This window comes from Bombina bombina, chromosome 1 (genome assembly GCF_027579735.1).
Source record: "Bombina bombina isolate aBomBom1 chromosome 1, aBomBom1.pri, whole genome shotgun sequence".
Taxonomy (NCBI): Eukaryota; Metazoa; Chordata; class Amphibia; order Anura; family Bombinatoridae; genus Bombina; species Bombina bombina.
Window position 1 is genome coordinate 304,847,492 of NC_069499.1, and position 23,573 is coordinate 304,871,064.

The 23,573-nt window shown below is 41.6% G+C and overlaps 1 protein-coding gene across 1 annotated transcript in view; it reads left to right on the plus strand.

Moving 5' to 3' along the window:
• CLASP1 (cytoplasmic linker associated protein 1) overlaps window positions 1-23,573 on the plus strand; it is a 905,754-nt gene that overhangs the window by 207,418 nt on the left and 674,763 nt on the right. The window contains exons 12-14 of the mRNA XM_053712150.1: window positions 8,456-8,601; window positions 9,169-9,304; window positions 9,622-9,692. Coding sequence (XP_053568125.1) covers window positions 8,456-8,601; window positions 9,169-9,304; window positions 9,622-9,692 — 353 coding nt within the window. The remainder of the gene's footprint in view (window positions 1-8,455; window positions 8,602-9,168; window positions 9,305-9,621; window positions 9,693-23,573) is intronic.

Below are 23,573 nucleotides of genomic sequence, written 5' to 3' on the forward strand. Positions count from 1 at the left end.
TCAATTAATATCTTTAAACCGATTATACGACACTCTCTGACGTGGTGGACAGATCACCATTGTTTAGTTCAGGGGGCTTCTTTGTTCTTCCGACCTGGACTATAATCTCAACAGATGCAAGTTTTACAGGTTGGGGAGCTGTGTGGGGGTCTCTGACGGCACAAGGGGTTTGGGAATCTCAGGAGGTGAGATTACTGATCAATATTTTGGAACTCCGTGCAATTTTCAGAGCTCTTCAGTCTTGGCCTCTTCTGAAGAGAGAGTTGTTCATTTGTTTTCAGATAGACAATGTCACAACTGTGGCATACATCAATCATCAAGGAGGGACTCACAGTCCTCTGGCTATGAAAGAAGTATCTCGAATTTTGGTTTGGGCGGAATCCAGCTCCTGTCTAATCTCTGCGGTTCATATCCCAGGTATAGACAATTGGGAAGCGGATTATCTCAGTCGCCAAACGTTGCATCCGGGCGAATGGTCTCTTCACCCAGAGGTATTTCTTCAGATTGTTCAAATGTGGGAACTCCCAGAAATAGATCTGATGGCTTCTCATCTAAACAAGAAACTTCCCTGGTATCTGTCCAGATCCCGGGATCCTTGGGCGGAGGCAGTGGATGCATTATCACTTCCTTGGAAGTATCATCCTGCCTATATCTTTCCGCCTCTAGTTCTTCTTCCAAGAGTATTCTCCAAGATTCTAAAGGAATGCTCGTTTGTCCTGCTGGTAGCTCCAGCATGGCCTCACAGGTTTTGGTATGCGGATCTTGTCCGGATGGCCTCTTGCCAGCTGTGGACTCTTCCGTTAAGACCAGACTTTCTGTCGCAAGGTCCTTTTTTCCATCAGGATCTCAAATCCTTAAATTTTAAGGTATGGAGTTTGAACGCTTGATTCTTGGTCAAAGAGGTTTCTCTGACTCTGTGATTAATACTATGTGACAGGCTCGAAAATCTGTATCTAGAGAGATATAATATAGAGTCTGGAAGACTTATATTTCTTAGTGTCTTTCTCATCATTTTTCTTGGCATTCTTTTTGAATACCGAGAATTTTACAGTTTCTTCAGGATGGTTTAGATAAAGGTTTGTCCGCAAGTTCCTTGAATGGACAAATCTCTGCTCTTTCTGTTCTTTTTCACAGAAAGATTGCTAATCTTCCTGATATTCATTGTTTTGTACAAGCTTTGGTTCGTATAAAACCTGTCATTAAGTCAATTTCTCCTCCTTGGAGTTTGAATTTGGTTCTGGGGGCTCTTCAAGCTCCTCCTTTTGAACCCATGTATTCTTTGGTCATTAAATTACTTTCTTGGAAAGTTTTGTTTCTTTTGGCCATCTCTTCTGCCAGAAGAGTCTCTGAATTGTCTGCTCTTTCTTGTGAGTCTCCTTTTCTGATTTTTCATCAGGATAAGGCGGTGCTGCAAACTTCTTTTGAATTTTTTACCTAAGGTTGTGAATTCTAACAACATTAGTAGAGAAATTGTGGTTCCTTCATTATGTCCTAATCCTATGAATTCTAAGGAGAAATCATTGCATTCTTTGGATGCTGTTAGAGCTTTGTATTATTATGTTGAAGCTACTAAGTCTTTCCGAAAGACTTCTAGTCTATTTGTCATCTTTTCCGGTTCTAGAAAAGGCCATAAAGCTTCTGCCATTTCTTTGGCATCTTGGTTGAAATCTTTATTTCATCATGCCTATGTCGAGTCGGGTAAAACTCCGCCTCGAAGGATTACAGCTCATTCTGCTAGGTCAGTTTCTACTTCCTGGGCGTTTAGGAATGAAGCTTCGGTTGATCAGATTTGCAAAGCAGCAACTTGGTCCTCTTTGCATACTTTTACTAAATTCTACCATTTTGATGTGTTTTCTTCTTCTGAAGCAGTTTTTGGTAGAAAAGTACTTCAGGCAGTGGTTTCAGTTTGAATCTTCTGCTTATGTTTTCATTAAACTTTATTTTGGGTGTGGATTATTTTCAGCAGGAATTGGCTGTCTTTATTTAATCCCTCCCTCTCTAGTGACTCTTGCGTGGAAAGATCCACATCTTGGGTAGTCATTATCCCATACGTCACTAGCTCATGGACTCTTGCTAATTACATGAAAGAAAACATAATTTATGTAAGAACTTACCTGATAAATTCATTTCTTTCATATTAGCAAGAGTCCATGAGGCCCACCCTTTTTTTGTGGTGGTTATGATTTTTTTGTATAAAGCACAATTATTCCAATTCCTTATTTTTTATGCTTTCGCACTTTTTTCTTATCACCCCACTTCTTGGCTATTCGTTAAACTGATTTGTGGGTGTGGTGAGGGGTGTATTTATAGGCATTTTAAGGTTTGGGAAACTTTGCCCCTCCTGGTAGGAATGTATATCCCATACGTCACTAGCTCATGGACTCTTGCTAATATGAAAGAAATGAATTTATCAGGTAAGTTCTTACATAAATTATGTTTTCTTTTTAACAGTGTATATTAATTTTGAGCATATACTGTATATGTGAATCTGCATTTTTTCCCATTGTCTTATTATTGTAGCGTCATCTTCTTATACATATTTGATTATTTTTCACCCAATTATTATTGTATACATAAGGGCACTTCACCGCCTAGGACAGATTGCCGTTGGGCGCCACCTCCATCTTTGTATCTGGATCTGTCTCGGAGGATAGATCTAGATCACTCAACACGAGATTCTATCCCGTGGTGGTTTTCTCAGGAACATCTGTCTCAGGGCACATGCTTTCAGAGACCATCCTGGGTGTTTGTGAACCATGGACGCCAACCTGCTCGGCTGGGGAGCAGTCTGGGACTCGTTGAAGGCGCAGGGACTTTGTACTCGGAAGAAGTCTGCTCTCCCCTTCACCATCTTGGGGTTGAGAGCGTTTTACAATTCTCTGATGGCTTGGCCTCAGTTGCCCTTAGCCCTTTTTATCAGGTAACAGTCGGACAACATCTCCTCAGTGGCTTACTTCACCTTCCAGGGAGGAATTCGGAGTTCCTTAACCATGAAGGAGGTGGCTCGGATTGTTCATTGGGCGGAAGCTCACAATTGCTGTTTATCTGCCATCCACATTCCAGGAGTGGACAACTGGGAAGCGAATTTCCTGAGCAGACAGACTTTTCATCTCTGGGACTGGGAACTCCATCCGGAAGTGCTCAGCTTAACCCTCAAATGGGTGTGGAGTTGGATCTGATAGCAACTCGGCAGAATGCCAAGCTTCCAAGGTACTGTTCAAGGTCAAGAGATCCACAGGCCGCTCTGATAGATGCTCTGTTGGTCCCTTGGGATTTCAGGCTAAAAAAATCTGTTTCCTCCGTTTGCTCTTCTTCCACGAGTCGTTGCTCGTATCAAACAGAAGAGAGCATTGATAAATCTAATAGCTCCTACATGGCCTCGCAGGATCTGGAATGCATTCCTAGTGAGGATGTCATTCCTTCCGCCTTGGAGGTTGCCTTTGAGGAAGGACCTTCTAACTCTGGGTCATTTTTTTCCCCTTTTAAATCTCTCTTCTCTGAAGCTGAATGCTTGGAGATTGAACGTTTAGTTTTGTCTAATATTTATTGGTGTGAATCCAAGGGCTACTCTTAGAGTAGGTTCAGGATTCCTAGGATTTTGTCTTTTTCCAGGAAGGTCTGGAGAAAGGCTTTGTCAGTCAGTACCCTGTAGGGTCAGATTTCTGCTTTATCTATTTTGCTACATAAGCGTCTGGCGGACGTGCCAGATGTGCAATCCTTCTTGGAGCCTTAACCTTGTTCTTAAAGTTTTGCAGCAGGTTCAGTTTGAGCCATTGCATTCCATAGATATTACGTTATCTTGGAAGGCTTTGTTTCTTATTGCTATCTCTTCTGCTCTGAGAGTTTCGGAACTCTCAGCCTTGCAGTGTGATTCTCCATATCTTATCTTTCATGCCGATAAGGCGATTCTTCGTACTAGGTTTCGGACAGAAATATTACTCAGGAAATTGTTGTTCATTCTCTGTCCTAATCTTTCTTTTCATAAAGAACGTTTGTTGCAGAACTTGGATGTTGTGCGTGCTCTTAAATTTTAACTACAGGCAACTAAGGATTTTCGCCAGTCTTCTGCTCTGTTTGTTTGTTTCTCTGGGAAACGTAAAGGGTAGCAAACTACTGCTACTTCTCTTTTTCTTTGGTTGAGAAGTATTATTTGTTTGGCTTATGAGACTGGACAGCAGCCTCCTGAGAGAATTACGGCTCATTTCATGAGCGCTGTCTCCTCCTCTTGGGCTTTCAAAAATGAAGCTTCTGTGGAACAGATTTGCAAGACTGCAATTGCATACTTTTTACAAATTTTACAAATTTGGTACCTTTGCCTCGGCTGAGGTTTCTTTTGGGAGAAAGGTTCTTCAAGCGGTTTAGGTCTACCTGTCTTGTCCCTCCCTAGTCATCTGTGTCCTCTAGCTTGGGTATTGGTTCCCAACAGTAAATTATGTTGCCGTGGACTCACTATATCTTAGGACAGAAAACAAAATGCTTACCTTATAAATTTCTTTCTTTCCGGATATGTTCAGTCCATGGCCCCGCCCTTATTTTAAGACCGGTATTTTTGACTACACCTCAGGTCCTTTTACACCTTGTGTTACTCCTTTTTTCTCCATTTCCCTTCGATCGAATGACTGGGGGTTGTGGGAAGGGGAGAGATAATTAACAGCTTGGCTGTGGCTTTTCCTCCTCCTGCTGGCCAGGAGACATATTCTCAACAGTAAATGACGCCGTGGACTCACCATATCCGGAAATAAATTAATTTATTAGGTAAGCATAAATTTTGTTTTTTCTTTCTTGGTGGGAGAAACAGGGTTTTTTGCTGGCATTCTTTTAGAATTCCTAGAACACTCCAATTTCTTCAAGATGGTTTGAATACAGGTTTATCTGCTAGTTCTTTAAAGGATCAGATCTCGCCCCTTTCGTTATTTTACAAGTTTACAACTTCTTGTAACCTTAATTTCGTTTTAAGAGTTTTGCCTTTTGAACCTATGAGCAATTTGGATATTAATCTTTTGTCCTGGGGAGTTTTTTTGTTTCTTTTAGTAATATCTTCTGCTAGAAGAGTTTGAGTTGTCTGCTCTTTCTTGTGAACCCTTTTGCTTTCTTCTCTCAAGTCCATGGTGGAGGCGCTGCTTATGTGTAGTCTTTACTGGGCTCTTGGCTTAGAACATAAAGGCCTTTGGAAGTGATGCGAATTATGGTTGGGCGTGCTTTTTTTGAACTGTATGGTTCACCTTGTGACTGGACGTGTTTATGTTCTGGTCTTCCATTTCCGCATTCCTAACCGTGTGGCGACTGAAAAATTTGTCTGCTTGTGTCTGGTTCTAGGAGGTGGTGAGTGCCCCAGTCATTGTGGGTGTCAGGTGCTGTTTAAGTTTTTTCTTAGTCCATATTAGTATATTCTCTATCCAGTTATGGAGGATTCTGATGCTGAGACTGTTCAAATTTCAGATTCTTCGACTTGTGAAGAATGCGAATTGGCCCCGTTGACACAGGTCAATCAGTTATGTTCGATGTGCCTTTTTAGAGCGCCCTGTTCCTTGGGCTCGGGGACTCAGGGGCCTGCTGAGCCATCCGCCTCTGGGGGTTCTGTCCTCCAAGAGGCGAGTTCCCTACCGCCCCCTACTACTACACATGTTGTTCCCCCCGGAGCTTGCAGCTCGTTTTCGCTTTCACATGTTTTTGGAGATTATGCGTCTGCAAATCGGAGTTAATTAATTACTGGCAACGCTGAGTCTGGATTCCAGTAGATCTCTCATTTGTCTTCCTTCTAATTTTTCTGTTTTGTGTATTTGTAAATGATCTGCCCACCCCTCTATTTTGATAGGTTACTTTATCAAGTCTATTCAACATTGATTTAAGCACTATGCCTGTATTTCCACAATTCCAGATATGCTTAATTGATGTTCATTAATCTGGGTTGGATTTGCTGGGTAAATTACTACAAGTTGATTATTTTATGATATTCTAAGTGTCCCTGTACTTTCAGTTAACTATGTCTGATAAAGATATACAAATATATCATTATAAGGGTTATATATGTAGAGGATAATTGCCTACATTTTTTAGCCCCTTCCTTCTATATGAGTGGGTCCAAATTCAATTATTCTAAAATCTTAATATCAACTACATTTTCATATGCTAATATATATATATATATATATATATATATATATATATATATATATATATATATATATATATATACACATACTATGTGTGTGTGTGTCATACTAAGCATGTATTATGTTTGCTGAGGTCTAGAAAATCTGTATAGATTTACCTTAGTGATTTGTGAATATATAGGAGCATATATGAGTATTTGAAACACATTTAGGTCAAAATTGCTCCTATTGCTTAAAAAGAGTCCACAATATCTGTATCTGTACATTCTCCTTTAAGGACTTCCTACATTCCTAGGTCATCATGTTTTTAAGCCAATCAAATTGTTTTACATGGTATAAATGGTGCTCACAGTGGTCACCAATTGTGTCTATGATTACGGTCTATTTAACCGAAACCGGGCAGACCAGCTCAAGGACTTAGGATTTTTCTGTCTGTGTCCGTTTTTACTCTACTTTTTTAATGATGCAATAAAGTATGGAATTTTTTAATAGCTCTAAGATGAACTCTTTTTATATATATATATATTTGCATGAATATAAATAAAGTAATAAAAAAACAACTTTGTTCCTCCCAAATTACTTGTGGACTCTCACCACCTTTTCCAAAGAAAATATATTTTTATGCTTTCCTGACAAATTAATTTCTTTTTTTTTTATTGTTTGCTTAAGTTGACAAGACCCCCATTTTTTTCATTATTTTTTTTTCTGATCTAGTTTGCTCCTCTGTTTCCCTTCTCCTACCTTTCTTCTTCTTCTCCGTGCTTGGCTATACATCAGACTACCAGTTAGGTGGGAGGGTTATAGTGCTCTTGGAGTTTTGGGAATTTTGCCTCCTCCTATTGGCCATGTTTGGAATACCCAAGAGTAATGACTCATGCACTCTCACCACCATGAAAGAAATTAATTTACCAGTTAAGCATAAATTCTCTTTTTTTTTATTGTTACTATTATGACAACTTTATAACTTAAAGGGACATGAAACCCAAAATGTATCTTTCATGATTCTGGTAGAGAATACAATTTTAAACAACTTCTATTATTTAATTTGCTTCCTTCTCTTGTTATTCTTTGCTGAAAGGTTTATCTATGAAAGCTCAGGAGCAGCAAAGAACCTAGGTTCTGACTGCTGATTGGTGGATATATATATATATATATATATATATACCCCGATTGTCATTGGCTCACACATGTGTTCAGTCAGCAACCAGTAGTGCATTGCTGCTCATTCAACAAAGAGAACAAAGAAAAATAGTTAATAGGAGTAAATTAGAAAGTTGCTTAAAGGACCAGTAAATACAGTAGATTTGCATAATCGACAAATGCAAGATAACAAAACACTGCAATATCACTTAGTCTGATCTTCAAATGAGTAGTAGATTTTTTTTTCTAACAAATTTAAAAGTTATGTCTGTTTCCACTCCCCCTGTGACAGCCATCAGCCAATCACAAATGCATATACGTATATGCTGTGAATTCTTGCACATGCTCAGTAGGAGCTGGTGACTCAAAAAGTGTAAATATAAAAGACTGCATTTTTTTTCTAATGGAAGTTAATTGGAAAGCTGTTTAATATTACATGCTGTATCTGAATCATGAAAGTTTCATTTGACCTGAGTGTCCCTTTAAAATTGCATGCTCTATCGGAATCATGAAAGAAAAAAAATTGGGTTTCATATCCCTTTAAATATGATCTAGTTGTTTGTATTTTTTCACACATCTTAGTTGCACTACAACTGGTAACTAGATGGATTATGACACTGGCAAACTTACACTATACCAGGTGTAAATAAAATAAATGTTTTTCAGATTAAGGAGCCTTTTGCAAGGGTGTTTGTGTATTGATAAATGTTTTATAATCTAAAGCGTTAGGGGTAAGATGTCAAATTCTAAGAGCTGTAGCAGCCTTATTTCTGGTATTTGTCAAGCTCTGTTCTCTCCATTCTGAATGTGCTGTTTATGGGGAATTTCACGTCCTTTGTTGAAGATATATAGTTTGCCTTATCGGATCCTAACATTGCTACAAATACTGTTGCAGACATAGCTGCCAAATATACTTGCACGCTCCCGAGTTTCTAGCTAGGTTTATTCTTTAACAAATGATACCAAGTGAACAAGCAAATTTGATCATTTAACTTTTTTGTGGCATGTTCTTTCTGAATAATAAGTTTGATTTTGTTTACATGGTCCCTTTTAATATAGTCTTTCATTCTGCATCTCTAAAATGTGTGAAGTCATCGTAGTCACTCATTTTCATGTTATGTTTAAGCTGTGTTTTGTAATGTTTTCATGGTATGTAACTTAGCAGGAGTGTATCAAGGTTGTTGTGTTATTTTTTTTCTCAGTTGAAGAAAGTTCGATCACTGCTTTTATCTGGTGCATTGGAATATGACACTTTCTTCCAGCAACTACGTCTGCTTGATGGTGCTTTAAAATTGTCAGTAAAGGACCTGCGGTCTCAAGTTGTGAGAGAAGCTTGTATCACCCTGGGGTAAGTAGAGTCAAGACTAAAGTGGACAAAAAAAATTATTATTTTGCCATAAAAAGATTTAATTAATGATAAAGTACCAACAGTGAAAGTTTTAAAAAAAGATTAATTTTAAACATTACCTATCCCCTTCCTGTGGGCTTCTGCCTTTTTGTGTGTACAGTTGTGTGGGCTGCAGCTCTGCCTACTCCAGAATATCATTTTTGTCTCAACTAAAATATTTCAGCGCCAACAATGTTGCAATTGACTGGTGGTGAAAACTCTGATAACCCATTGTAGGCTTTCAAAGGATTAACCCTGCTTGTGGAGGATGGGTACCCAAACAAATTTTCCTCCTGTGTCACCACAACCACAGAGATTTGCTTTTACCAGAAACTGTGGAGGTTCACTTATTTACATATTTTTGTATAAACATTCTGGTTCTCTAGAAGGGAGAGCTGCAGGCTTATGTCATAATTTGGTCTTGTTGAAAAATTATGGTAGTTTTGTATTGTCTGACTTCTTTAATCTTGTTCCAGTTTTCTGATCATTTGGGAGTTCTTTTTATTGACTGTTGTTTTTTTACGTAAGGCATCTTTCATCTGTCCTTGGTAACAAATTTGACCATGGAGCTGAAGCAATTATGCCCACGGTGTTCAACCTTGTTCCTAACAGTGCCAAAATCATGGCCACGTCTGGCATTGTTGCCATTCGATTGATAATACGTGTAAGTATTTGTATATATTGATAATGAGATTTTTCTTTTCATAGCATACACATGTCCTATAGCATATTGAGTTATCCATACTACAAGAAAAATAGCCACTCTCATACAAAAAGTAAGGATTAATGATTATATATAGAAATCATTTTAGTAGGCAGAACAATAAGATAAGTTGTTATACCCACTTTTGTGTTTCTTTCCTCTATGGTTTTTCATTTTAATTCTGAATATATATATTTTTTTGTTAAAGTGTGAATGTGAAATGTATTTCTCACCTGTCATTGTTTAAAGATGTGCTAACATTTAGTTTGTTTTCATAGCATACACATGTCCCAAGATTAATACCTATCATCACCAGTAACTGCACCTCTAAGTCTGTGGCAGTCCGAAGGTTTGTAAAATAATCTTTATTTTCTTTATTGCATGGTCTTCTAAAATTGTTGACAATCTTTGCTTTTAACCAAGCAATTTTTATTGTATTTATTTCCCAAACTCATAGAGCCCTATATAACCCCTCCCACCTCACTGGTAAATCAGTATGACGTATAGCCAAGCCAATAAGGTAGGAAAAGTAATAAGAGCAAACAAATAGGAGCAGGTAAAAAAGATGCACAAAAAAAAACCAGGGTGGGTCTCAGACTCTCAACACCATGAAAGAAATTTATCAGTTAATCATAAATTTTGCATACAGGTTGTGAGAGTCAACGATCCAATACTCCTGGGAACTAATACCCAAGCTGTAGAGTCCACAAGTAATGATAAATAAGAGTGGGATTAAAAGAAAATCCTTTTCTTTCCTAAGATATGGAGCGTCAACAACGTCGTCAATTACTAGTGGGAATATCACTCCTGGTCAGCAGGAGGAGGCAAAGAGCACCACAGCAAAGCTGTTAAGAGTCACTTCCCTACCCATAAACCCCAGTAATTCTCTTTGTCTCTGTCAATGGAGAAGGTGAAGTTCTGGTGTCTGAAGAAAATTGGATTTCTTTCGCTACAAGCAAGTTTTTTGCTCTAGCCGTAGACCACGTTAATCTCTTCAGTAGGATAGTGGTGGCTTTAAAGCAGTTAGGAACTTGTAAGGTGTGCATTGCTGCGTTTTCCTAAAATATATGCTGCCCATGGTATAGAAAGCCAGAGTAGGTTTACTCCGTTCTTTCTTTTTTCCACAGGCCTCTGTAAGGTGTATGGGTCCTTTCATGCCGTGTGAGCTGTCCTCCTGCCGGACAGCTAGACTGCAGGTATGTGCTTTTGTCTTCTAGGGTTGGAGACTTGCACTAAGAAGAGTTCACAAAGCCTGCAGGGTTTGAGACATTTATAATCCTTTTGGAAGGGATTGTTTAGGCAGTGGCAGGCACTTATGTGTTAGAGACGTGTGGGGATTCCCTTTCATGATGGGAATCATCCCCAGAGGCTGTGTTTGAAATAGTGTGCTAACGCTTTATTCCCCTTATTGCTCTGTTTATGCTGTTGTGTAAAATACCACTGTAGTCAGCGGTAACTATACAGTTTGGGGAGTGGGCGACTCGGAATTCACAGGGTGAGTTGTTTCCTGATGTGTAGGGCAAGAATGTTTTTTTTTTGTTGTTGTTTATTTGAAAAAACTAATTTTTGTTCCGGTTGTGAGAATGAAGTGTGCTGTTAGTTTTAGCTGCACACTTAATTTCTTTGCAGTTTTTGTGTCTCCGCCTCCTCCTTTGGGAATGGTGCCATTTTAGGTTGATTCTGTGCCTGATCCTATGTTCCGCCTCCTTCGACTCACTAGAATGATTAGAACCTAGGTCTGCTATCTCTACAATCAAAGGAAGCATGGAGTTATTTTACTGCATGATAAGGTAACTGGGATATAATAGCCAAAGCGATCAGCTCAAGATCAGCCACGCCATGGATCCTAAGTATGTACTGGAACTGGCGCATACCACATAGTGGTGATGTGGCTGCACAGGTTTTTGCTTATTTAAGAACGGAGATGGATTTTTATGCAAAGTTGATGGCTAAGTGTAAAGTAATTTTCTTCTCTGCAGAGAAGACCTTTTTTTTTAAGAAGCTTTTGTTTGCCGTTTTTATTATTTACTTCAGAATTTTTAGTAAATTACCTATTTCATATGTAAAGTGAAACTGCATTTATTTTACTTATCAAGTGTAGTCTCATATATTTAGTTAAAATGGAGACCTTTTTCTCTTGCTTTGGAACAGGGGTCTGTTCCTATGCATTAATGTTTCTTGTGTTCTGGGGTCCGAATTGTTTTTAATAGGCAATTACCTCAGGTTTAGATTAAGTTTTTATCATAAAGATTAACTTTTTGTTTATGAGCCTCATGTCTTTTAGGATGCTGTTAAGGCATTGCCACAACTTTTTCCTCAATGTCCCAAGCCTTTATGGCTATTTATATAGTGCCCTGCATTTCCTCTCAGTCTCCTGGAGGAGTTTATTTGCCTGCAGAAATGGTTGCACAGGTATCTTCTGCTGTATCTGCGGCATTATCTGCTTTTCCTATGTTCAAAGGAAAAATGCAAGAGGAAAATTAGAGATTCAGATATTGAGGTTTCTGCTCCATCTCCTGCTACACTGATTGCCCTCCCTCAGAAGTCTGATGGAGAGGATACGTCGGTAGCCTCTGAGGGTGAGATCTCAGATTCAGACAATATAATTCCTTTATCTGATACTGAAGATGTACACTTCAGATTTAAGCTTGAACCCATTTGTGTACTGTTAAGGAGGTATTGGCTACTTTAGACGAATCTGATACTGCTGTCGTTGTCAACTCTTGTAAAATGTATTGTGTACCTGTCTGTGCAAGGAACCTGTCTTTAAATAGATATTTCCTGTCGCTGACTCCATTAGAGATTCATGGTGCACGGTGCCTGCAGTAGAGGGGCCATTTCTACTCCCGCTAAGGGAACTTTGTTCCTCATTGAGGATAGCTTCTCTTTTTAGAATCTCAGAGTCAAGAAGCTGAGATCTTCAATGCAACATGCAGTGTGTATTGCTGCTGTTTTATGTGCGGCATCTTATTGGTGCGACCCTGGAGATCCTAGACAGGATTTGGGCTAAACTAACTAATTTCTTTATTTCTGATGCTACCATGCTAGTTCTTAGGCTGGGAGCCAAGATATTTGGCTTCCCTGTTCTAAGCCGCAGGGTGTTGTGGTTTAACTCTAAGTCCAAGCCTCTAGCACTTCCTTACAAGGGTAAGACTTATTTGGACCTGGTGGCAGAAATAATTCCTGATTCTTCCGGTGGAAAGGTCTTTTCTTCCACAAGACAAGAATAGAGATAAAGGACGTCAAAGTTATTTTCGTTCCTTTCAGTAACTTCAAAGGAAAGTCTCCCTCTTTCAAACAGGTTTAGTCCAAGGCGTCTTGGAAAGCCAATCAGTCTTAAAGCTAGGGGACGTAATCACAGAAACCTTGGCTCAAGAGGGTCAGTTCATGACGTGCATCTACCTGAAGGATGCGTACCTTCTTGCTCCCATTCCAAGGGATTGTTTGTTTCTGAGATTTGCCTTTTTAGAAGAATCTTTGGCTCGCAGGGAATTGCAGGAGCGCCCTTCCTGAATGACACTTTGGTTCAGACGCACTCTTTTCAACGAGCAAACTCTCATGCAGAGATCTTGTTGTCTTTCCATCTTAATGGGAGGAGAGTCCACTGCTTCATTCATTATTTGTGGGAATTAAGAACCTGGCCACCAGTAGGAGGTAAAGACACCCCAGCCAAAGGCTTAAATACCTCCCCCACTCCCCTCATCCCCCAGTCATTCTTTGTCTTTCGTCACAGGAGGTTGGCAGAGAAGTGTCGGAAGACTCAGAGTAGTCTCTTATGGCGGGTAGTACTCTTCGAAATGGGACTGGCATTTTAAGTAATCCTGTCAGCCTCTCAGTGAGAGAATGGTTGAAAGTTAGAGTCCGGAGATGCAGGGAGTGTCGTCTGCGAAACCATCCCGACTCATGTTAACAGCTCCTTGGCAATCAGCGTTGACGAGTTTCACTGCCTGCCTTTATTCACTCAAGTCCATGTCAGGAGCGATGCTACTAACCTGTCACACTTGAAGGGCCGTGTTCCTGTTCCACGGCATAGATTCTGGTAAGATCGTTTCATTTATAACATATGATAACGCAAGAAGACAGGGTCACAGTGTGTCTCCTTTTATCTGTATGGAATCAGGTGAGGTAAGATCGGCGTGGCCTTTTTCTTTTACAAAGATATGACGAGTCCACGGATTTCATCCTTGTGGGATTTATCCTCCTGTTGACAGGAAGTGGCAAAGAGCACCACAGCAGAGCTGTATATATAGCGCCTCCCTTCGCTCCACCTCCAGTCATTCTCTTTGCCTGTGTTAGTACTAGGAAGAGGTAAAGTGAGGTGTTTATTTTTTTTTCAATCAAGAGTTTATTTTTCTAAATAATGCCAGTGAGTGCTATTTTTATCAGGGAACATTGGTTGTTTCAACAAGGGGGGGGGACTGAGGAGTTTTTTTTCTATATTCTCGCTTGCTCCCCATGCTGGTGCTGCCCTCCTAATGGCCTTATAGGATTATCACATAAGGCCCTCTTGGTTCCCACGGATCTACAGGCGGTGAGGTAAAGAGTCCCCTTGAGTGGGACAGACTCAGATCAGCACTACGGTATGTACAGTCTTTTGATTTCTGGGAGAGAGGCTCAGAACAGGCTGACATTAGCTCTCTTCAACTTCCTATTTCCTGATCTGCATTTGCGGGAGACGTAACGGATTCTCTGTGGTCCGGGTCATAGGAGGTGATGAGTGCCCCGGCCATTGGTGCCATTTAATCTATCTCAGTCCGTATTAAAGGCGCAAGCTATGGAGGACTCTGATATGTTAGAGGATACTCCCTCTTTAATTAAATCTAATACCTTTTGTTTATTGTGAGGAGGTATAGGTTGATCCGCCTGCTCAATTGTGTTCCACATGCTTTGATAAGATTGCAATATCTAAAAAGAATAAGACATTTAGTACTACTGAGCCTTCCACCTCTGAGGGTTCTCCGTCCCGCGAGGTGCGTTCCCAACATTCATCTCTGATTACACATTTAGCTCCCCAAGGCCCTACAAATCCTCACGCGGGAGGGGCCTTGTGGCTGTCAGATTTCGCCACCCAGTTGCAGGAGGCGGTTTCTGCAGCCTTCCATACCCTACCACGCCTTGCGAAGCGCAAGTGAAGGGAAAGACATAGCCTTCCGTCCCAGGGGTCATCTACTCTGTTGGATGTCTCAGAGATTATCTGATGAGGACGACACCTCCGACTCGTCCGAGGGCACTCTCTCTGGGATGGAATCGGCATCTTCTAGACCTCCGGCTACGGAGGAGCCAGATTTCAAGTTTAAGAGGGAGCATTTGCGCTTTTTACTGAAAGAAGTGCTTGCTATGTTGGAGGTTCCGGAACCGAAACTTCCGGAAGATTCTTAGATTCCTAAGCTAGATAGGGTTTACAAGGACAGGGTTGTGCCTCAGACCTTCCCTGTTCCAGTGAAGATGGCTACAATTATTAAGAATGAGTGGGAGAAACTGGACTCGTCCTTTTCTCCCTCAACTTCTTTAAAAAAGCTGTTCCCCGTTCCGGACTCTCAGCTTGAGCTATGGGAGGGCCATTCCGAAGGTGGATGGAGCTATCCCCACGCTTGCTAAGCGTACGACTGTTCCCCTTGAGGATAGTTTGTCGTTCAAAGAGCCCATGGACAAGAAGTTAGAATCCATGTTGAGAAAGATGTTTCAACTCATGGGGTTTGTTTTCCAACTGGCAGTGGCGATTGGTGTGATGCACTGTCAGCTATGGTTGAGTTGAAGACTCCCCTCGAGGAGATACAGGAAAAGATTAAGGCCTTAAGGGTAGCTAACGTTTATCTGTGATGCAAACATGCAGGTTATTCGCCTAAATGAAAAAACATCAGGTTTCTCTGTTCTAGCCCGCAGGGCTCTATGGTTAAAGTCATGGTCTGCTGACATGACTTCCAAGTCTAGATTATTATCCCTTCCGTTTCAGGGTAAAGTTCTTTTTGGTCCAGGCCTGGACTCTATCACGGTCACGGGAGGCAAGGGTGCTTTCCTTCCGCAGGATAAGAAGAGTAAGCCTAAGGGCTCTACTTTTCGTCCCTTTTGTTCAGCTGCGAAGACCGAGCAGTCCAAGAGATCTTGGAAGTCAGCTCAATCTTGGAACAAGTCCAAGCAGAGCAAGAAGCCCTCCGAGACAAAGTCGGCATGAAGGGGCGGCCCGCGATCCGTTTCTGGATCGCGTAGGGGCAGACTATCTCTGTTCGCATAGGCTTGGATCACAGACGTCCAGGGTCCTCACCCAGGGTTTCAGGATAGGGTTCAGGACTCATCCACTCAAGGGCAGATTCCTCCTGTCAAACCTATCCTTCAAGAGAAGAGAGACGCCTTTCTAGAGTGTGTGAGGTATCTCTCATCTCTCGGAGTAATAGTTCCAGTACCTCTAGCAGAAAGGGGACTAGGGTACTATTCAAACCTTTTCGTGGTCCCAAAGAAGGAGGGCACGTTTCACCCAATTCTGGACCTAAAGTGCCTAAACAAGTTTCTGTCAGTTCTATCGTTCAAAATGGAGACTATCAGATCAATCCTGCCCCTAGTTCAAGAGGCAATTTATGATGACAATAGACTACGGTTCCTGCGGTTTGCATTTCTGGACCAACACTTCCAGTTTGTGGCCCTACCGTTTGGTCTGGCGACTGCTCCTAGAGTCTTTACGAAGGTTGTGGGGGCTCTGCTCGCGGTGCCGAGAGCCAGAGGTATTGCGGTGGCTCCCTATCTGGACAATATTCTGGTCCAGGCTCTGTCCTGCAATCTCGCAGAGGACCACTCGAGGGCTCTTCTTCTCCGTCGATCCTATGGATGGAAGATAAACAAAGGGAAGAGTTCTCTGGTTCCCAGCAACAGGCTGAAGTTCCTGGGTACAATAATAGATTCCATATCTATGAAGATATTCCTGATGGATCAGAGACATTCCAAGATTGCGTCCAGCTGTCTTGCCCTTCAAACAGCCTCAAAGCCATCTGTGGCCAGGTGTATGGAGGTGATTGGGCTCATGGTATCCAGCATAGATGGCATTCCATTCGCCAGGTTCCATCTCAGACCTCTTCAATTATGCATGTTGAGACAGTGGAACGGCGATCACTCAGATCTATCCCAATAGATCTCTCTGGACAACCGAGTGAGGGAATCCCTCTTGGTGGATCTGTCCGGGTCAGCTGGCCCAAAGGACATCCTCCTTGAGGCCTTCCTCGGAGATTATGACCACAGACGCAAGTCTATCAGGATGGGGAGCTGTTTGGGGTGCCAGAAGGGCACAGGGCAGGTGTACTCGAGAGGAGTTGACTCTTCCAAAAAATATTCTGGAACTTCGAGTGATAATCAACGCTCTGAGGGCTTGGACCTACATTGGGTCGTCCAGATTCATTAGATTCCAGTCGGACATCAGGGGGGAACGAGAAGCTCCCTAGCCATGAGGGAAGTATCTTGGATTCTGGAATGGGCAGAGACTCACAATTGTTCGCTCTCAGCGATCCACATTCCAGGTGTGGACAACTGGGAAGCAGATTTTCTCAGCAAACAGGGGAATGGTCTCTCCATCCCGAGGTGTTTGCGGAGATCTGCAACAGATGGGGGACGCCAGAGATGGACCTCATGGCGTCCAGACTCAACTTCAAGCTACCCAGATACGGGTCGCGATACAGGGACCCACAGGCAGAGCTGATGGATACCTTAGCGGTTCCTTGGGAGTTCAACCTAATTTATATATTTCCACCATTGCCATTTCTTCCTCGAGTGGTGGCCCGTATCAAACAGGAGCAAGCTTCGACCATTCTGATTGCTCTATTGTGGCCATTGCGGATCTGGTGGGGATGTCTTTGTTTCCTCCATGGAGGTTACCCTGGTGCAGAGATTTGCTGGTTCAGGGTCCCTTTCTACACCAAAATCTCAATTCTCTGAGGCTGACTTTGTGGAGAGTGAACGTCTTGTCTTGGCTAAGAGAGGTTTTTCTGAGAGAGTAATTGATACTCTCATCCAGGCTAGGTAGCCGGTCACTCGTCGCATCTATCATAAGGTGTGGAAGACCTACTTATCCTGGTGCAAGGATTGTGGATATCCCTAGCACAAGGTTAGGGTATTCAGGATTTTGGCCTTTCTCCAGGATGGGCTGGATAAGGGTCTTGCCGCCAGTTCCTTAAGGGGATAGATTTCAGCGTTGTCGGTGCTGTTACACAAGAAGCTAGCGGAGCTTCCTGATTTTCAGTCCTTTGTTCAGGCTCTGTCTAGGATCAGACCGGTCTTTAGAAATTCGGCTCCTCCTTGGAGTTTAAACTTTGTTCTTAAGGTTTTGCAGAGGGCTTCGTTTGAGCCTATGCATGCGCTTGACATTAAGATTCTCTCCTGGAAGGTTCTATTTCTTCTGGCTATTGCATCGGTTTGCAGGGTCTCTGAGTTAGCGGCCTTGCAATCTGAACCCCCTTACCTGTTTTTTCACGCTGATAAGGCTGTGCTTTGCACTTGGTTGGGATTTCTTCCGAAGGTGGTGTCAGATCGTAACATCAATTTGGAGATAGTGGTTCCTTCATTGTGTCCTAACCCTTCATCGTCTAAGGAAAGGTTACTGCATAACTTGTATGTGGTTCGAGCATTGAAGTTTTATCTTCAGGCTGCAAAAGATTTCAGACAGACTTCGTCCTTATTTGTGGTGTATTCAGGGAAGCGTAGGGGGCAGAAGGCCTCTTCCACTTCTCTGTCTTTTTGGTTGAGGAGCGTTATCCGTTTGTCCTATGAGACAGCGGGACATAAGCCTCCTCAGAGAATTACGGCTTGCTCAACTAGAGCTGTGGCCTCTTCTTGGGCCTTTAAGAATGAGGCCTCTGTGAAGCAGATTTGTAAGGTGGCTACTTGGTCCTCCTTACATACTTTTACAAAGTTTTACAAATTTGATGTCTTTGCTTCGGTAGAAGCTGTGTTTGGGAGAAAGGTTCTGCAGGCTGTGGTGCCCTCAGTATAGGGTCCGCCTCCTTTTTACCCTTTACGTTTTTTGTTCATTCAGTGTCCTCTAGAGCTTGGGTGTTTATTCCCACAATTAATGAAGGAAGCAGTGGACTCTCCTCTCATTAAGATGGAAAACATAAATTATGCTTACCTGATAATTTCATTTCCAACTGTGGGAGGAGAGTCCACTGCTTCCGCCCGTTTGTTTCGGTGGGCAGACCTAAATTTAATATTACTCTTCTGGCACCTTTTATACCCTGATATTTCTCCTACTGTTCATTGTTCTCTTGGCAGAATGACTGGGGGATGAGGGGAGTGGGGGAGGTATTTAAGCCTTTGGCTGGAGTGTCTTTGCCTCCTCCTGGTGGCCTGGTTCTTAATTCCTGCAAGTAATGAATGAAGCAGTGGACTCTCCTTCCACAGATGGAAATTAAATTATCAGGTAAGCATAATTTGTTTTTCTACGTTCCCACGGGCGGAAAGTGAATCTGGAAAAGAGTTCCTGTGTTCCAGCTACAAGGGTAGTTTTCTTTGGGAAGTCAGCTGTAGTAGCATTATGGTTAGCTTAGCTGCCTAACAAGTGGAAGGTTTTCAGTTTAAAACCAGCTGCAGCTACTTGCACCTTGAATGTGTGATTGCAAGCTGTTAAAACCATAATAGATTCCCTATCTATGAAAATATTTCTGACAGAGGTCAGAATATCCAAGATTCTTTCCTCTTGCATCTCTCTGCAGTCTACTGTTCGGTCGTCAGTGGCTCAATGTATGGAGACCATGGACATCATTCCCTTTGCTCGATTCCATTTGAGAGCTCTATAGTTATGCATGCTCAGACAATGGAACGGGGACCATTCAGATCTGTCTGAGGATCTAGATCAGGCGACAAGAGACTCTCTCCCATGGTGGTTTTCTCTGGAGCATCTGTCTTTAGGGCACATGCTTCCGGTGGCCTTCCTGGGATGGACTCGGGAGGAGTCTGCTCACCCTATAAATGTCTTGGAGTTGAGAGCAATATACAGTGCTCTGATAGCTTGGCCTCAGTTGTTCTTAGCCCGGTTTATCAGGTTCCTGTCGGACACTGTCACCTCAGTGACTTACCTCAACCTCCAGGGAAGAACTCTGAGTTCCTGCGCTATGAAGGAGGTGACTCGGATTGTTCTGTGGGTGGAAGCTCACAATTGCTGTCTATCTGCCATCCACATTCCAGGGGTGGACACCTAGGAAGCGGGCTTCCTGAGCAGACAGAAATTTCATCCCGGGGAGTGGGCTCTCCATCCGGAGGTGTTCTCCAGGTTAACCCTCTAATGGGGGGTGCTGGAGTTGGATCTGATGGCGTCTCGGCAGAACACCAAGCTTCCAAGGTACGATTCAAGGTCAAGAGATCCACAGGCCACGCTGATAGATGGTCTGGCGGGTTCTTGGGATTTCAGTTTCGCATATGTTTCCTCCGTTTGCTCTTCTTACACGAGTCATTGCTTGTATAAAAATAGGAAAGAGCATCGGTAATTCTATTAGCTCCTGCGTGACCTCGCAGGATCTGGTATGCAGACCTAGTAAGTACCTTCTCTGAAGCTGACTGCTTGGAGATTGAACACATAGTTAAGTTTAAGCGTGTGGTTTTTCTGAGTCGGTCTTTGAGAACATGATTCAGGATCGGAAGCCTGTTACCAGAAAGATTTACCGTAAAGTATGGCATAAATACCTTTATTGGTGTGAATCCAAGGGCTATTCTTGGAGTAAAGTCAGGATTCCTAGGATTTTGTCTTTTCTCCAGGAAGGTGTGGAGAAGCGATTGTCAGTCAGTTCTCTGAAGGGTCAGATTTCTGCATTATCTATTTTGTTGCAAAAGCGTCTGGCGGATGTGCCAGTTGTTTATCTTTTTGTCAGGCCCTAGTCAGAATAAAGCCTGTGTTTAGGTCTGTTGCTCCTCTTTGGAGCCTTAACCTTGTTTTTAAAGTTTTGCAGCAGGCTCTGTTTGAGCCAATTCATTCCATAGCTATTAAGTTGTTATCTGGGAAGGTTTTGTTTCTTATTGATATCTCTTCTGCTCGGAGAGTCTCAGAACTTGGCTTTACAGTGTGATTCACCATATCTTATCTTTCATGCTGATAAGGCGGTTCTTCGTACTAAGTTAGGTTTTCTTCCGAAAAGGGTTTCGAATAGAAATATTTTTCAGGAAATTGTTGTTCCTTCTCTATGTCCTAATCCTTCTTCTTAAAAGGAACATTTGTTGCACAACTTGGATGTCGTGCATGCTTTAATATTTTATCTACAGATGACTAAGGTTTTTTCGCCAGTCTTCTGTCCTGTTTGTTTGTTTCTCTGGATAGCGTAAGGGTCAGAAAGCTTACTGCTACTTCTCCTTCTCTCTGGTTGAGAAGTATTATTCGTTTGGCTTATGAGACTGCTTGTCAACAGCCTCCTTAGAGACTTACGGCTCCTTCCACAAGGGCTGTCTCCTCTTCTTGGGCTTTCAAAAATGAAGTTTCTTTCATGTAATTAGCAAGAGTCCATGAGCTAGTGACGTATGGGATATACATTCCTACCAGGAGGGGCAAAGTTTCCCAAACCTCAAAATGCCTACAAATACACCCCTCACCACACCCACAAATCAGTTTTACAAACTTTGCCTCCTATGGAGGTGGTGAAGTAAGTTTGTGCTAGATTCTACGTTGATATGCGCTCCGCAGCAGGTTGGAGCCTGGTTTTCCTCTCAGCGTGCAGTGAATGTCAGAGGGATGTGAGGAGAGTATTGCCTGTTTGAATTCAATGATCTCCTTCTACGGGGTCTATTTCATAGGTTCTCTGTTATCGGTCGTAGAGATTCATCTCTTACCTCCCTTTTCAGATCGACGATATACTTATATATATATATATATATACCATTACCTCTGCTGATTTTCGTTTCAGTACTGGTTTGGCTTTCTACAACATGTAGATGAGTGTCCTGGGGTAAGTAAGTCTTATTTTCTGTGACACTCTAAGCTATGGTTGGGCACTTTATAAAAAAAGCTCTAAATATATGTATTCAAACATTTATTTGCCTTGACTCAGGATGTTCAACATTCCTTATTTCAGACAGTTAGTTTCATATTTGGGATAATGCATTTGAATCAATCATTTTTTTCTTACCTTAAAATTTGACTTTTTCCCTGTGGGCTGTTAGGCTCGCGGGGGCTGAAAATGCTTCATTTTATTGCGTCATTCTTGGCGCGGACTTTTTTGGCGCAAACATTTTTTTCTGTTTCCGGCGTCATACGTGTCGCCGGAAGTTGCGTCATTTTTTACGTTCTTTTGCGCCAAAAGTGTCGGCGTTCCGGATGTGGCATCATTTTTGGCGCCAAAAGCATTTAGGCGCCAAATAATGTGGGCGTCTTATTTGGCGCTAAAAAAATATGGGCGTCACTTTTATCTCCACATTATTTAAGTCTCATTTTTTATTGCTTCTGGTTGCTAGAAGCTTGTTCACTGGCATTTTTTCCCATTCCTGAAACTGTCTTTTAAGGAATTTGTTCAATTTTGCTTTATATGTTATTTTTTCTATTACATATTGCAAGATGTCCCACGTTGCAACTGAGTCAGAAGATACTTCTGGAAAATCGCTGCCTGGTGCTGGAGCTACCAAAGCTAAGTGTATCTGCTGTAAACTTTTGGTAGCTGTTCCTCCAGCTGTTGTTTGTATTGAATGTCATGACAAACTTGTTAATGAAGATAATATTTCCTTTAGTAAAGTTCCATTACCTGTTGCTGTTCCGTCAACATCTAATACTCAGAGTGTTCCTGATAACATAAGAGATTTTGTTTCTAAATCCATTAAGAAGGCTATGTCTGTTATTCCTCCTTCTAGTAAACATAAAAAGTCTTTTAAAACTTCTCATTGTTCAGATGAATTTTTAAATGAACATCATCATTCTGATTCTGATAATAGTTCTTCTGGTTCAGAGGATTCTGTCTCAGAGGTTGATGCTGATAAATCTTCATATTTATTTAAAATAGAATTTATTCGTTCTTTACTTAAAGAAGTCCTAATTGCATTAGAAATTGAGGATTCTGGTCCTCTTGATACTAAATCTAAACGTTTAGATAAGGTTTTTAAATCTCCTGTAGTTATTCCAGAAGTTTTTCCTGTTCCTGGTGCTATTTCTGAAGTAATTTCCAGGGAATGGAATAATTTGGGTAATTCATTTACTCCTTCTAAACGTTTTAAGCAATTATATCCTGTGCCATCTGACAGGTTAGAGTTTTGGGACAAAATCCCTAAGGTTGATGGGGCTGTCTCTACTCTTGCTAAGCGTACTACTATTCCTACGGCAGATGGTACTTCCTTTAAGGATCCTTTAGATAGGAAAATTGAATCCTTTCTAAGAAAAGCTTATTTGTGTTCAGGTAATCTTCTTAGACCTGCTATATCGTTGGCTGATGTTGCTGCAGCTTCAACTTTTTGGTTGGAAGCTTTAGTGCCACAAGTAACAGATCATAATTCTCATAGCATTATTATTCTTCTTCAACATGCTAATAATTTTATTTGTGATGCCATCTTTGATATCATTAGAGTTGATGTCAGGTATATGTCTCTAGCTATTTTAGCTAGAAGAGCTTTATGGCTTAAAACTTGGAATGCTGATATGTCTTCTAAGTCTACTCTGCTTTCCCTTTCTTTCCAGGGTAATAAATTATTTGGTTCTCAGTTGGATTCTATTATCTCAACTGTTACTGGAGGGAAAGGAACTTTTTTACCACAGGATAAAAAATCTAAAGGTAAATTCAGGTCTAATAATCGTTTTTGTTCCTTTCGTCACAACAAGGAACAAAAGCCTGATACTTCATCCTCAGGAGCGGTGTCAGTTTGGAAACCATCTCCAGTCTGGAATAAATCCAAGCCTTTTAGAAAATCAAAGCCAGCTCCTAAGTCCACATGAAGGTGCGGCCCTCATTCCAGCTCAGCTGGTAGGGGGCAGATTACGTTTTTTCAAAGAAATTTGGATCAATTCCGTTCACAATCTTTGGATTCAGAACATTGTTTCAGAAGGGTACAGAATTGGTTTCAAGATAAGACCTCCTGCAAAGAGATTTTTTCTTTCCCGTGTCCCAGTAAATCCAGCGAAGGCTCAAGCATTTCTGAAATGTGTTTCAGATCTAGAGTTAGCTGGAGTAATTATGCCAGTTCCAGTTCTGGAACAGGGGCTGGGGTTTTATTCAAATCTCTTCATTGTACCAAAGAAGGAGAATTCCTTCAGACCAGTTCTGGATCTAAAAATATTGAATCGTTATGTAAG